This window comes from Homalodisca vitripennis, chromosome X (assembly GCF_021130785.1).
Source record: "Homalodisca vitripennis isolate AUS2020 chromosome X, UT_GWSS_2.1, whole genome shotgun sequence".
Lineage (NCBI taxonomy): Eukaryota > Metazoa > Arthropoda > Insecta > Hemiptera > Cicadellidae > Homalodisca > Homalodisca vitripennis.
The window spans coordinates 17,896,623-17,913,094 of NC_060215.1; the positions used below are offsets into that span (position 1 = coordinate 17,896,623).

The window sequence follows — 16,472 nt, forward strand, 5'->3', positions numbered from 1 at the left end:
TAGGTTAACTCTGATGTGTATACAGAAAATATGATGATTATAACTATAACTAGTTTCTTTTCAAAAACGTAAAAAATACTAACCTTTCAGATTCTTTGACGGGTTCACCATTGAAGAACCATTCAGCTGCTGCTGTCTGATCCTGGAGTTCAATGTCAAGCACAAGCTTCTCTCTCTCTCAATAGCAGTTGTATCTTTCAGCTTCTTGTTGAACCTGTTCTGGTCTGAAGTCACAAAACAACAAATGATCAGCAGAGGTTATAATTATGCTATAACTTAATAGAGTCACCGAAGATAGAATCATACAGTTGAATTAAAATTTGCAACAGTAAATTATGTATGTGAGAAGAAACATAATATTTAGAACAAATAAATTAAGAAATCGAGCAGACTTTTTCAACATAATCACTATTCAGGTTAAGGAACTTATCATATTGTGGGAGAAGCATTTCATTACTTTCTCTGTAGAAACCTGCACATTTAACATTTTAAAATTGCATTAATTACAAACAATTGTAGTAATATATTATTTTTAGATTACTGTGAAATAAAAAGTAAAAAAGATTCTGATTCCGTTTTTACTTAAAACTACTTTATTCAGCTGATGACAACAATTTTGCTGGTTTGAGGGAGTTCTGGCATTATGTAAGATCCAATAAAATCCAGTTCCCAGCAAATAAACTGTACACTTGACGTTATCATTGTTAAGTGTAAAAGTGACTTATACGTAATGGCGTCTGCACATGAGCTCAGAGACTTCAAAGTCTACACAATGTAAAATATCAGAACTACTGCAACAGTTGTTCTAAAATGTAAACAGTTTAATTTAACACTCAACTCGTTTTTGAATTATTTCATTACCATGGTATTAAAAGTTGTATTCTTTGATAAAATAATGCTTACAGTTGACAATGAGTTCAGCCTCAGTCTGGTCAGCATTACTGGTACAAGCGTAAAGTCCAGCATCTGTGACCTTGGCATCCTTGATTGTGACCTTTCGCTTCCTGCCCTCCTTAGAGATGCTGATTCTGTATTCAAAATAAAACTATTTTTTAACGTCAGTTCAAAAGTTTTAAGTCCTTTTCATTAATAAATAAGAATGCTATAAAATAACCTTAAAATTAAAATAACCACATGTAAATTAATTTATAAATATACGAGTAACGCATACAACATTAAAACAAAATTTATTTTGAAGAAGATTAAAAATGTTTACAAATATTATTCAAAAAACCTAATTGTATTTTTAATACCTTTCGATTGTAAAAAAAATTTGCTTTGGAAAAATGTATTTCTTATTTTCAGTTGTGTTTTTTTATTCATTATTTATATTTACTTACATTTATTATACTTTCACCTGCTATATTTTACTTATTCATTTGTTATTTTACTTCAAGTATATGAACAAAATCTAAAGAGCAAGATTTGTACTACTGTCATTAGTTTTACTAGTGTCATTTGTAAAAATAAAATATATTAATAAATGTAATACTATTTATTATAATTAAAATAAAAAAATGGATTTACAAAACAGAAAGAGCGTTGTATTATGAACATTTTGGTAACATAAATATTACAAATATATAATTCAACAAAAATAATAACATTTCCTGAACCCATTACAATACACATGATTCACTGGTTTGTTATTTTTTTAATGCAATAAAAATTAATAATAAAGATCCATAATGTTTTTCATGAGGTCCTAAAACTATTAAGAAAATTAATGTTGTACATAATTATGCTACAACAAAGAATAACCGATTATTTACTTTATTTTGGTTGACCCAAAATTTGATTCATGTACTTTAATTGATGTTTTATGATAAAAAATTCTGCAAATTTTTCTTATTTGACATTATAGTAAACCATTGATAAAACTAGAATTTAAACACTGGCCACTATAACTTGCCATTCAAGAGAGAAGGGCTGACATAGTTATATTTCAAAAGTATTTACCGTTCAATTACTTTATTCAATGGCTTTTAAAAGATACCATTACATTGTTAAACATCGCATATGGTAATCACTTTGAAACAATTTGTTAACTTTGATGTATTATTCATAGATTAAAGAGAGAAGGAGTGTTTTACCTTTTGTCTGGTTTCAGTTCTTCACCATTCTTAGTCCATTTGACATCACCTTCTGCATCGTCCAGCTCGCAGACCAGAGTGATAGTTTCTTTCTCAACATGTGTCACACTCTTAAGTACCTTCACGAACTTATACGGGTACTCTGAAACATTTAGACACTCATATTCAATTCAATAATACAGGTACGTACATTATATGTGTTTTATGTTTATTAGATGAGTGATTAATTTCTTTTTTTTTTTATTTTCTGATGCACAACAAATCAAAAGACTAATAATCTTCAATCAAGAGATGTTAGTACCCTGTGACTTGCTGGAGATTATCCAATTGATAAACGATGAACATATATTTAGCACAGAATATATTTAATTAACTTTATGTTAATATAATGCTGTCTTCTTTGTTAAAATTTCTTTCTGTTCTAAAATTTTGCAACTACTTTACTTGCCTAAACTGTTCTTCAGTTTTGAGACAGCTTGAATCCCATTTCAATATTATGTTTACATATATTATGGGAGTGCCGATGGCCGAGTGGTCTAAGACGTTGGACTTTGGGTCTGAGTTAGCGATAACGCAGATTAAAATCCTGTCTTTGATTGTAGCACTTTTTATCAGTACCATCAACATTGTACTGTATCGACTCTCCCCCTTATTCTGTTTGATAAGAAACTTACACAGGCCAGTGGTCCATGAGGACAAACAGAATAAGGCTTAAAAGGGGATCGGCCTCTCATTTTCATATAGAAAAAATATATATATATAAATAATATTTAATAAAATTTAGTAATTAGGTTACAGGATGTTGTGCAATTAATAACAAAATTACGGAATTTATTAGTTTTCTTTAATTTGAAGATTGAAGTAAAAGAATGTTCCAGCAGATATGTTATTCCAATTAATTTTCCAAATGAAAGTTATTTTTAGGAATGATTATCTCTTATACAAATAATGTTGCTTGCTTATTATCTTCCGATCTCTAAAAATATATCCAACCTAAAATATTAATGTATGCTTGATACAATTCAGCTATATTTGTTATTTAAAGGGGTTTTTAACCAAAGCTATCAACGTTTCTGCACCTCAACCTTAACCCCAATCCTCAGTCACCTCCTGTCTACTGATCTACCTGGAAAGATGTAGACGACAGGGTCAAGATTGGTGAAAGTGTCATATTATGTAACGATAACAATACCAAAATTCTGCGTAAGCGATCTTATTCTCCCGTTTCTAAGTAATTTCCTTTCAGAAAGCCACCGGCTGTGGAATAACAACTCAACATTCACATTCTTGGGCTGGTGCCACGCTACTTTTATCACTTAATTTGAAGCTACATTGCCACCCATATTGTGTCACTACTAAAAATAGATGCACATGTGTACCGAGTCGTACACTAAAAGGTGGACTAACAACTGTAAAATAAAGCTAATCCGTACGTTACTACACTTAAGTACTAACTGTTGTAGAATTTATAACGGCATTGAATCTCTAAAGGGTAACATAAAGAAATTACCGATGACAGTGAGTTCAGTGGTTGTCTCATCCGGTTGTTTCTCTATCTTACAGGAATAATCTCCAGCATCTTCCATCTCTAGAGCCTTCACTGTCAGTCTGCAGTTGCCTGACATGTCCTTCTCTATTGATACTTTTTCGCTTTCCTGCAATTAAATATACATGATTTCAAACTAATTAGTAACAAAACATTACATGATTAAAAAATCAAAACGTATTATTTCAAATTATGTTTATATATACTGAAAAAGAAAATTGATATGGTCTTTAAAACATTTTACAAAACTAAAAGGTTACCAATCTTTGCCTGGATCATAGTGGTATGAAAAAGAAACTTTTTAAGAATAGAATTTAATTTGACTATAGTCAATAATAAATTATTAACACTATAATAAGAATAACACAGGTTCATTATTGTGTGTTGTCTCTAGTTTACTGTGATAAAAAGTCTTAATTAAAATCCTTTCAAAATTAGTTCTGAGATTATTTATTTCATATATATTATCCTTGTAATTTTTTAAATTCTTTTAATAATAACAAACTGACAATACTATAAAATATAAAAATACACATACTAAAAAATTTAATCATAATGAACTAGCAACAAAATTTAATTCATATTGTAAATAAAAACTGAAAACTAAAAAGACAACAATACAACAATTGTTGTAGTTGTACAACAATTTTACTCACTCCTATCCACACAAAATTATAGTGTATTAGTTAACAAAATAATGTATAACCAATAAACAAATCTTATTTAAGCATGGGTAGAGCATGAAATGGTTAATGATGGAAGATGGTATTTAAAGGCATGAGAGACAAAGGTGAACTAAAGTTTAAATGACAGGACGGCATAAAAATGTTTTACATTTAGACACATTGTACACATTTAAACAATTAACTAGTTCTAAAATGTATGTACACAACTTTATATACATTGTTATGTACAAGAATTATATATGTACAAGAAACTATGTTACAAGTTTCGATCTAAACTAGGACGAAAACGACTCCACCAGTCTTTTGTTACCAATATGTCAGCAGAAGCAAGAGTGTAGTTGGATGGCAAACCACAACACCTCTATATTTTGTTGTTCTCTACAAGCATAATTATAAAAAGATAATAACCTAGAAGCTGAGTAAAACAAATTAATGGTAAGTTGCAGTAATACACAATTAAATATATGTAAAAGAACTAAAAGGTAACTACGATATAGTAGTATAAAATTTGGGAGAGTATATTTTCTGAAATTAAAAATCATCAACTTAGAAAAATTGTGGGAGTTGAGTTTAGCTCCTTCAGCAGGTAAAAAACTCGAAAACGAAGAAGTTCAAATCGAACTGCATGCATCATTTTGACATCAGGGATACCTAGACTAAAAAATCAAGTACAACCTAAGTGAAGAGGTGTTCTCATTGTCTCATCAGGTGCACAATTGAGTTGCTCCGCTGTGCTTTAAGACTGTGTCTAAAAAATTATATTGCATTCAATTGTGCACGTGATGAGATAATGAGGAAACCTCTTCTCTTGGATTATAACTGATTTTGTAATCTAGGTGTCTCTGATGTCGAAACAATGCAATTTGAACTTCTTCGTTTTCGAGTTTTTTCGATCTCTTCAGACTGATATGACTCCATATTCTAGGAGCCTAGTCTATGACAGTGTCAGACTTCAGACACTGCACTAAGAGGAAGGTGAACTGGAGCTAAACTCGACATTCTCATGAATCAACTCTTCCTACCATAGCTACGTTATGTATAGGAAAATTGTGGTATTAAATCAATATGTTAATGAGGCAGTTACTAGCAAATTTAAACGTAACAAATAAAATTAATCACAATGTTTATAATCAATACATACAAAATTATAATAGACGAGTTAAAATTTTTGAAATTTCTTGAAATATTGTTTATATAACCAGGCATTTCAATATATGAATACTGTGAATATTTCAAAACGAAGAGCAATATTTTATACTTGTTCTAAAAACATAAATTTGATTAAGTTACAAATATTTATTGCTAATTAAAGACGATGTTATTAACGTATTCCATATTTCTTACAACACTGTTGAAAATGTATTGTATTAGGTAAGAATACTCGTAGGTTTTACAGTGAGAAAACTTAGTTTTTTAAAAGTTTAAAAGGCAAAAAACATTGTAAATATGCTGACTAAACATTTAAAGGCTGTTATATATTGCAAGCTTTGATCTGTTCATTGTCTATTGTAACTGTAACTAATAGAAAGATAATAGAAAATGATTAGTTCTATTGCTACCTATAACTCACATGATAGTAAGAGTGAATTAGTCTTGTATAAGAACAGAACATAGTTTTACATGGGATGGGAGAATTTTCCTCAAGAAATCGTTCAATCATCAGTTACACTTGTTTTTATGGTGGCCAGAATGGGAAGGCATTGAAAAGGTTAAAAATATCAAATGATAAATGTTTTCATAAGTTCATACCTTTTAGTGTTATGCACTTAAAATCAATGATCACATACATAAATAATAGTTATATCAGCAGCAGCCAAGATACAGAGACTGAAAATTGACATTTTGAGTCACAAAATAATCTGATTTTATCTTGCTGGTGCAACTGATAATCCATTTCTCTCTTGGAGGAAAATCCTCCATCGATTTCAAGAAAAACAAGGATGTGTGCTTAATTGGTTGGTGGCCCCTGCATTATAATGAGTATAACTAGCACAAAGCATTTTACTTAGTTGAAACAGATAAGCTTTAATACATGAAATAAGGAATTAAATATATTTTTTTTTAAATAAGAAGGCATCCCACTTTAGAAAAGCCAGAAGCAAGAATATTTGTATTGAATATTTAAAGCAGCAAAGCCAGTCTCAAGAATACAAGATGTACTTACTGTAAGCTTTGTTTTGCCTTTCCACCATGAAACAATGGCCAAGCTACTGCTCACAGTACATTCCATATAGGTTTCATGCCTTGTGAAGCCCTCCGTCTTTTTGTTCAGTGGTCTGAGGAATGTGTATGATGGATCCGCCTCTGTACAATCATCCATGTATACGTCACACAAGATAAAAACGAAACAGAGTATAAATGTATAAAAATTATTGTTATATAACGACAATCTTTTCTCTACAGATGTGCTTAAACTTACCGTCCACGTTGAGAAAAGCTGTACAGCTTATTCCGGCAATCTCTATGGTGTATTTTCCAGTGTCTTCCACTTTTGGGGTACTGATAATCAAAGTATAAACGTCATTCTCATTTTTGAACTTGTACTTCGAACCCGGAAACAGTTCCTGTGAAACATCATTACATCTCATATATGCACTTATAATTTACTGAATTTGAACCAGACGAAAATGAACCATAGTGTAGGAATCTATTACTACTAGATTACATATTAGTAATGTATAAATTAATTATTAAAGGAGCAAATTTCAAAGTGAACAATTGACCTAGAAATTGTCACCATTCACAATTATTTGTTTTAATTGCTTATAATGTTTTATCAATCACAATGAATAAGATTTATAAAATAAACAAGGAAGCTAATAAAAGTAAATTGAAAACTTGATGCTCTTTAGAGGCAGTCTTTAATTATGAAAAAAGATACTTTCTTGTTTACTAGATACAGGAAATCCAAAATATGCATTATGGACTGTACATGTGTATCAAAATCACACAATTTATTTTGTGGCTATAAAATTAGAAGCAAACAGGAAACTAAACAAATAAATAGATGATTTCCAAATTTTATACATACATTGGCTATTTTTAGTAATATTTCCAACGATGTCTATTTACTTTTACAGTATTCAATATGTTGTTAATGCTCATTATACATGAGCGTATTAATATTTTGAAGCATAAATGTTAAAAGCATTAATTTAATCCTGCAGGATATCCAGTAAATAGTTTCTAAATGTTAATTGGTTATCATAACCCTTGTAATTTTCTTGGACAAAATAAATAAATTTAATAATAAATTTTTTGTAGCCCACATAAATTTTAAGGAGGTAAATTTTGGAGTATAAAGTATCTAAATATAGCCAAGCCAATATGTAAATGTTCTCAAGTCTATACTCTGAAAGTACTAATTATCTAGCAGAGTAATTACATACAACGGTTTCTACTTACATCCTTTCTCAAGAACCACTTTGGTTTACTATTGGGCTTGCTGAAGATGCACTCAAACACAACCTTCTTGTCTTTTCCTTCCTTTGCATGCTGATCCACCAGTGGCTTCAGGAAACTGTCTTGTTTCTGGAAATTACGGATATTTCATTAGCCCATGGATACTCTCGAGACAACTTTTTAAACTAGCACAGAAGTAGTTAAAATACCCACTTGATTATTTCGTACAGTTTCACAATAATTAACGACCAATTGGACAACACTATTAAAAGCAACTTTATCAAAACAATGAGAATTGTAATTGTTTGAAATAAAAATAGTTAAATAAATACAATGTTTGTAGGATACAACAAACTAGGGTTGAACTCAGGGTTATTAGTTGAAAGTAAAAACTATCAATGCTATAACATTGAATGTATCAGGAAAACAAAGCCATAATATGATATAAATACCAGGTATTTTTATATTATTGTTTATAATATATTCAAGGAAATTATAAAAACTGTAACATTGAATGACTGTTTTATTTGCCTGTACTACTATGTAAAGCAAATATAAAATATCAAACTACTATATGAATGACACATCTAAACAAGATGAAAATACAAAAATAATAATTATATTTATTACATATAGGCTGTCCATCAATATTATATATGTAATAAATATAGTTTTCAGAGAATGAGATACAAAATTGGCAAATTGATGTTAGTGAAAGTATTCTACTATATTTCATTTTGTTAATAAGTTTGAGAATTCATTGCTTTTTTGTATAAACTGCTGAGTAACTGTTATTGTAACACAATTATTATTTGGAAACATTTTTTTTAATAGTACGTAACCATGTGTAGCTTAAAAAATATTTTTACAGTAAAGAGGCGAAAAGTATAAAATGAAAAAAAACTGTGTATAAAAAGCCTTAGACTGGCCAAAAAGAATTGGTCTAAATACAAATAACAACTCCAGTATTTTGTTAGGTTATACATTATAACACTTATTTAAATTTATTATTTTATTCTCAACACCAATAATTAATAAATACAATGAGAATTTAATTGCAAAATATTTTTCAAAACCTATAGTTGGTAGTTTTCATCTAAATAGTGGACTTTTGATCAATTAAGAATTAGTTTCTAAAGAGTAACTAAAAAAAAATTGAATTTTTAATCTGTATTACCAATCTATCAAATTAAATTTAAGGTTTTTTAACAAAATTACAAGTGCCTGTAGCGCATCTATATAAGATTTGTTTGCAGAAACTTGGCTTACTGAAACAGCTTTGTCCAGTATGAGTGGGGGAGCAGTTGGAGACTAGACACAGATCATTCATCCGTACTGAATGAAAGGAATGGTTGACATTCTCTGCTCTAACTATAGACAGGAATTTTTTCCTTAAAACCGACACAAATTTCAAGGGAACACAATTTTATTGTATATTTCAGTATAGAAATTCTTATGTTAAAAAATTGTTTTGTATCATTTAGTTTTTATTAGAACTTTACTAAAATATACGATTAGAATAAATTTGCTCACTTTTTTTAATAGTTTCTGTATTCTCAGATTCCTTTCATTCTATTGTGTTTGTTTTAGGAAAGTAATACTAGAAAACACTAGAATCAGGAGAAAAACTGGAGTTGCTTGGATTAAGTTGGTTAGATCAAGCAACAAGATCTACTGTATGAGCCTTTCTAAAGTAGATTAGATCGATCTTGAACTGTTTTCTGTGATCATGACTAAAGATCAAATGGCAAGGAGCTAAAAGAGATTTGGTGCTCAATCAAATTTCCAGGTGTTTCCTACAATTAATGAATTAATTACATAGTTATACTATAAAGGCCCATTTTTATATTATTGATGATTGAGCTCACAAACAAATGATTAAGACAAATGTTAAGCTCAGAAATGTTTTAATTGTTACCAATATTTTTTAATTCCATTTATCTAATATAGTTCAATTGTTATTATCCAAGGTTTAGAAAGGGATTTTGTCCCATAAACGAAACTGAACCACAAATTGTTTTGATTCATGTAAGAGGTTACGTAGAAAGCAAATGAATAAAATATAACTGTCCATCATTTGAGAGTATATGAGGGACATTTAAAAGTTACAAAATAATTTGTATACTTTACCTACAGTTTCAAAGCTTGAAACAAGCGGAACAAATCATTAATTAATAAATACAAACTACTATATTTACAAAGGAAGATATCATCTATAGCGAAGCTTTCTCTTGTCTTGAGAAATGCCCAGCTGTGTACAGATAGAGTATTTAAGGGGGCAACGTACCCAAAAAATTGATTTTTTCTAAAAAAAAATTTTATTTTATTTTTTAGTTTCTAAAATGTTTGGAAACAATAATCAATTATTGGTTTTGCATTATCATTGCCAAAAGTGTGTTTTTTTAAATAAAATCTATTAGCGTGTAGAGCTGATTTTTTTCTCCTCCAGGCGGCCATTATAAATTACAAGCTTTATATCATATATCTATTCATAATATTATCATATAACTATTCATTACTAATGTATTTTATTACTGTATTCAGTATATTAGAATGTCATAGTTTCAGAACTTACTAAGATCCCAGCTTTTTTATGTGTGGTAATCACTCAGTAAATCAGCTGTTGTCAGTGATCAGCTGTTGTTCCAGTTACTGTACTCTAACCTCACTTTGTGAATGACATGTGTTTGTTGTGTTTTGTTGAACAATTTCGTGATTTAGACTATTAGTTTTGATTTAGTCATGAAGCAATCAACTAAAAATCAATATTCTAGAAACAAAATTAGTAAGAAAACTTGGAAGTATAAAAAAATTACGTCAGCAAGTTAAATTGAAAAAGATGAGAAAGGAAGAAAAAAAATTAAAAAAAGAAGGTGTTACCTATGGGGCTGGACTCTTTTAAGTGTAAAATATGTTTACACTAAACACAAAAATAATGATTATGTAAATAGCCTTACTTTTCATATGCAATAAACATATGAAGTTTTTTCCTTTTCCCGTAAGTTTGTTTTTTCCGTGTTTTCCAACACGTTTTACAACGTAACTTCTTTATTTATTGACCTAGAGACCTCATATTTTGTACATATGATCTTCAATATATAGTGCACAAAGTGTAGTATGGGATCAAGTATATTTTAAATTATACTCCTAATATAATTTTTTCCATTTATAGAAAATTATAATTTTTTGAAAAAATTAAAATAAAATGTCACTTACCTATTTTGATAACTACACAAAATTCCATACTACACTTTGTAAGGCTATTTATTAGCTTTAAAAAAATATCCAAACATTTGGAATAGGTGCAATACAAAAGCAGCTATGGTGTAAAACAAGAATTCTAATTTTCTTGAAAAACCCCCTCCCTTTCCCATGAAGAGGGGTGGGAGGGGGTTAATAATATATTTTCTTTAAACCCTGACCTAGGGAGTCACTTTAATGAACAAAAGGATTAATTAGTGGCAGAAATTAAAAAACATATGTTTTGGGTACATTGCCCCCTTAAAAAGAAAAATTACGAAAATGGAAATAAAATGAAATGATGAACATTCCCAAACCTCGATTATCTCAAATGGCTGAAGGATTGGCCAGTCAGGGATTATTTCAGCTAATGTTTTTCTTCTGAGAGCTCTTAAGATTTTTCTCTACAACATATATTAGTTGCAAAACAGTACTATTGTTTTTCACTATGGGAATTGGTTAGCTTCATATCAGGAAATCTTTTACTGCATTGCAGAGTCCCTGCGAATTACAACATGCTGTTTACGTGTAACATTCTTATTCTCTTACTTTACGTTTAAATAAAACAGGGCTAAGAATAATTATTGTCTATTAATATGAAAAGAAGATAAAGAAAGTTTTTAAATAAATAGTAGGGATGGGAAGTGTCATGTAATTCTTATTCACAACAAATATAAAGTATTTGAAATGTATGGAAAATTCGTGAAGCAAAATGATCTAGGGGTTTGGAAAAAGTCTGCATCACTTTACAAAGTTGTTTTTGAACACAAGCTACACCAGTTATATTATGCAGCATTTCAATGTGTTCACAAATAATAACACAATGTATTCCTGCAGTGCCAAGAATAAAAACTGGATTTTGGTAGAATCTGTCCTATTGGTTGCCTTTGTGCTTTTGTGGTTTGCACGTGTTTTGCGGTTCAGAGACTTATATGAGTGAAACTTACGAAGCATCATATATTTTGTGAGCAATGGTTTAACAAGATTTTCACAATAATCAGCTTCTGTTTTGTGACATTCTTGTTCCAATATAAAATGCCTACAATGCTACCAATCCTTCACACACGAATACGTAACCCCACTTTTGATGTACGATTTCAAATCGGAATGATGAGAAATTGAGGTTTACTTGTTTTCAGAAATATCTGGAATAATAAATGGCACAGTACTAAACAGAATAATTAAGACTTAATGTAAATGGTTATTGTTTGAGATCCTCTTGCAAGAGGTGTCAACTCTAGTTATTTCTGTATCTTTAAATTTTACATTTATTTTAATTTAATGAGTAAAGACTGAATTCCCATAGTCACAACTAATATTCAATTTAATTGATTAAAAAATAAAAATAAGTATGGTGAATAGATGACTGTTTCCCTACCTTTTCAACTTTCTTCAGTGCTGGAACTGGTTTTTCAGTTTCCTTCAGGTCACCCCAATCAGGGTCCTCCTTGTCTTTTCCCCACTTGGCGTACTTCCTCTTCTTCAACATGGCACGGAAGTCCATTCCACTAGAATCTGCAATCATCAATTAAAACATCACTTTGTGTTCTTGCATTATAATTATTTGGAAACAATTTTGCTTTCTTTTAATTATAAAATTGTGTTTGATTACCCTTTGATTTCAGCCCCTTATTGTATATAGTTTATATCTATCTTTCCACACGGTTGTTAATACATAAATATGTCCTCTCAATATTATTAAATATTGAAATAAATAAGGATGATATTTAAAGTGAAAATCTGTATTTTAACAGAAATAGATCCTTACCGAAATGTGAAATGGCCATAAGAAAGCTTTCAGACATGTCTGTAAGAGACACACTATTCTGACCGTTCATCTACGTGCCGCGTTGTCCACTGAGGCCAAACTATTCGTGTTATGTGCTACGCCTTACGACAACGACTGTGAGAGAATAACTTTCACGTCATGATGAAAACATCAGAGGCATCTGACGTGCTCTGTGGGAGAAGTATGGATTTTAAACTTCATGAGACATTTTATTGGAATTTCAATGAAATTATTAGACTTATTTATATTGAACAAAATATTAATTAATATGTGTAATCATTATTCATATTTTAATCAGAACATAAATGCGTATTCAATACTTCTTTAATATAAATTATAACATTCTTCAAAGCAAAAAAAGCTGGTTCGTAACAGAATCTGAAATAAATTAAATAAATTTGTTGCATTGAAGACATATTGAAAGATTTTACTATAACAGATTATAATATTTGGATAATAAACATAACAGTTTGACTGTTAAAGATCAGGTGAATATATGAAGCATTTTTTGTATTTATACAGAAAATGTGTTTTACTATCTATTTCTAAATAAGTATTATGTATTAGGTATTATATGTATATTTTGTTAAGTATTATCTATTATATGCATATAAAAAGCATCTGTTAATGGAAATTATACCTTCATTTGCTGTCATTTATGTTTGGGACTACCAATATTTTGCAGGAAGACACAGGTTTGTTTCTTTGGCTATTTTGTGTTTTGGCTGTACCAGCGGCCATCTTGATTGTAGTCTCATAAGAACAATGTTAAACCTCATGCACTTTTACGCCTCCATATTTGGTTGTAGAATTATGGGAGATGACTCGTTTTAAAGATATAATTAATAAGCATCAAAACGCTATTTAATGTTTTATAAATTTTTATAGATTACTCAGAAAAAATCTCAAACTTCATCGTTTGAATATTCAAAAAATATATACTTTACAAAAAAGTCTCCTATAATGCTGCAATAAAAAATAAGGGCTTAAAAGTGGATGATTTGACATTGATCTTATGGGACAAAAAAACTCGTTTCACAACAGTTTAACTCAGCACTGCTTATATTAGAGAAATTTTTGGGATAAAATATAAATCGTAATATTTCAGATATGTATATGTAGTATGATTTAACACATTTTATGTGCTAGGTGTATCATAAACAAACCTTTGGTTAGTTGCAAAAATACTGAGGTTCAAGCAGACCACAAGCACTTTTACTTTGTCTAAAAGTAGCTTTAAAATTAATGACACTCTTTTAAATGAGAAAGCAGCACCATAATTGAAACAAACCGGAAAAATTCCGATAGGCAATTGTATGTTACTTTGTGTATGCTAAATTTCATTGAATGTAGGCTATATTAAACAATTATTTAAAATAAAGGAAAGATTTATTACAGAAAAATTTCTCAAGAAAAGCTGTGTTTAAAAGTGAGAAAATACAATGTTTTTGAAAACGGTAGTTGAAATTCATTGTACATTTAAAAATCAGGGTTTACTATTTAGTGACTTTTTTATGATTATCAACTTTAAAATAACCTTGTATATAAACTCTTTACATACCTGAGACATAGAGCTGCATTTCTGCCGAGTCCTCTCCATGGCAGTTGCTCACCACGATCTTGTACTTTCCCTCATCATTGGGTTTGACTTTCCGGATACAAAGTGTAATTGAGTTTGTGTCTCCCTCTGTGAGGAACTTGAACCGACCACCATCAATGATTTCTGTCATGCCCTGAACAAAACAATCGGTCATGTAGTTTTACACAGGTTTGCTGATTTCAAGGATTTCAAGTTTAAATAGACCAGGTCTGCGGTGTTTGATAAATATATTATATCATAAATATATCACATATTATATCATAAATAAATCAATACAACATTGATCTACCCATTCCCTAAGGTCTATAAATCTGCAGCTCTACTGTTACAAACATTGTGGAGGAGGTTGGGTACATATGAGGAGAACAGTACCGATAGGAAGAGTTTTGTCCAGGCAGAATACTTGAACCTGCCCTATCTTAACTCAAACTCAAAGTCCAACACCCTTAAGAACGAGTGGCCATTACCATCTCTCCTGAAAAGTTCTGTCATTTTCAGAAGTTATATGTAACTGTGTTATAGATAAAATTAAGTCACCACATATAGTATTATCTTCTCTGGAAAATTAAGTACATATTGGTAAGTTTCGACTTATGAAAATCAAGTAGCACTATCATAATTTTGAAAATATTTCCAAATTGTTTTATGTAACTAATGTATGTAATCATTTATTTTATTCTTCCATTATTGTACAAATGTGCTCATCTTTGGTAACCATACTTATTTCAAATCAAAACTCATTTTATTATAATCACCGTTGTGTTATATTTTTGAAATATAACATTCTTTTGCACAGGAAAAGGCATAATTATACTACTTAACTAGCAAGTATTAATACTAATTTAATCAGTACTGGTGTTTGAATTGTAATTATACTCTTAAAAAGAGATATACTTGTTTAAATATGATCTCCACAACTATCTTGATGTTAAAATATAATGTTACTGTTTCAGTTTTTTTGGTAAAAATTGAATTCACAAATATTGTTTTATAAGTTCCATTTTGCAGCTTGCTTTGGATAAAAAAATAGAACAAACAGTATCTTTGATTGAATTAGTTACACAAGAGGTAACTCATCCAATGCTACAAATTGAGGCACGGCAAAAGTGAGTGCCCTGTGTGGAGTAAGAGGTTCATGTAGATAATACTGGAATGGTAACAATCAAAGTTACATGATGCAGCCTTTGCATTGCACCTCAGAACTAACTGACGTAATTTCCTCAGCACATCTCAACCGTATGAATGATCTTCTGTATAACTAATACAATCAAAGATCTATTCACCCTACAGTAAAGACTGCTTAGAGCTATCTAATGCACCTGACTAAACGCACATAGATAAATGAAAGTTTTTGTAGAGTCTTCTTGAAAGAGGTTATTATTCCTGTCTATAGATAAAAGAGACCTACAACCCACGCTATTCCAGAGGAAGGGAAACTGATTACTGTCTTACCCAGGAAAAGTGGATACCATTCAAACAGAGGAGCTTTGTTCTTCAACACACTGCTCGACAGCTTAAGAAGGCTTCCAGAAAAGGAACTCATCCCCCCACTAAAAACCTGGTTTCTACAACGTCCATTCTACATTATACAAGAGTTTCTGCAAAGGAGGACTGGAACCCATAACTAACAAACATACAATCATACATAATTGTAACATAAACACGTGACCTTTACTCTGTTCTCTAAGAATATGAATAATAAAGAATTTCTGATTCTGATTCAGGATTTAGCCCAAAAGCCATAAAACTTTAGACCGTCAGATCTTTACATCCTCCTTAACTTATCTTTTGCACCGAGATTTATATGCCCTGGCTAAGATTTTCCCTCCCCACAGTGAGATAAATAATGTTCCTGGATATCCGTTATACTACCTAGGCATTATTGACATCTGTTTTGCTGATCTTGGACTAATTCAACTAGGAGTCAACTACACATCGAGTCCTTCTAGGGTTACTGACTCTTTTTGTAGAGGAAACGCAGAAGAGTTTAATTCATATATAATAAATGATCATGAAAAATACTGCAATTCTCGTGACTCCCGAAAGTATTTTATACAATAACTCTAAAAGAACATGAAAAATCCAAAGTACTAAAAACTAATTACAAGTACATACT

At 30.3% G+C, this 16,472-nt stretch overlaps 1 protein-coding gene across 1 annotated transcript in view; it reads right to left on the reverse strand.

The window, feature by feature from the left end:
* LOC124368748 (twitchin-like) overlaps nt 1-16,472 on the reverse strand; it is a 260,447-nt gene that overhangs the window by 129,337 nt on the left and 114,638 nt on the right. The window contains 10 exon segments of the mRNA XM_046826091.1: nt 84-178; nt 181-224; nt 904-1,028; nt 2,094-2,235; nt 3,604-3,748; nt 6,490-6,629; nt 6,745-6,889; nt 7,731-7,856; nt 12,346-12,482; nt 14,318-14,489. Coding sequence (XP_046682047.1) covers nt 84-178; nt 181-224; nt 904-1,028; nt 2,094-2,235; nt 3,604-3,748; nt 6,490-6,629; nt 6,745-6,889; nt 7,731-7,856; nt 12,346-12,482; nt 14,318-14,489 — 1,271 coding nt within the window.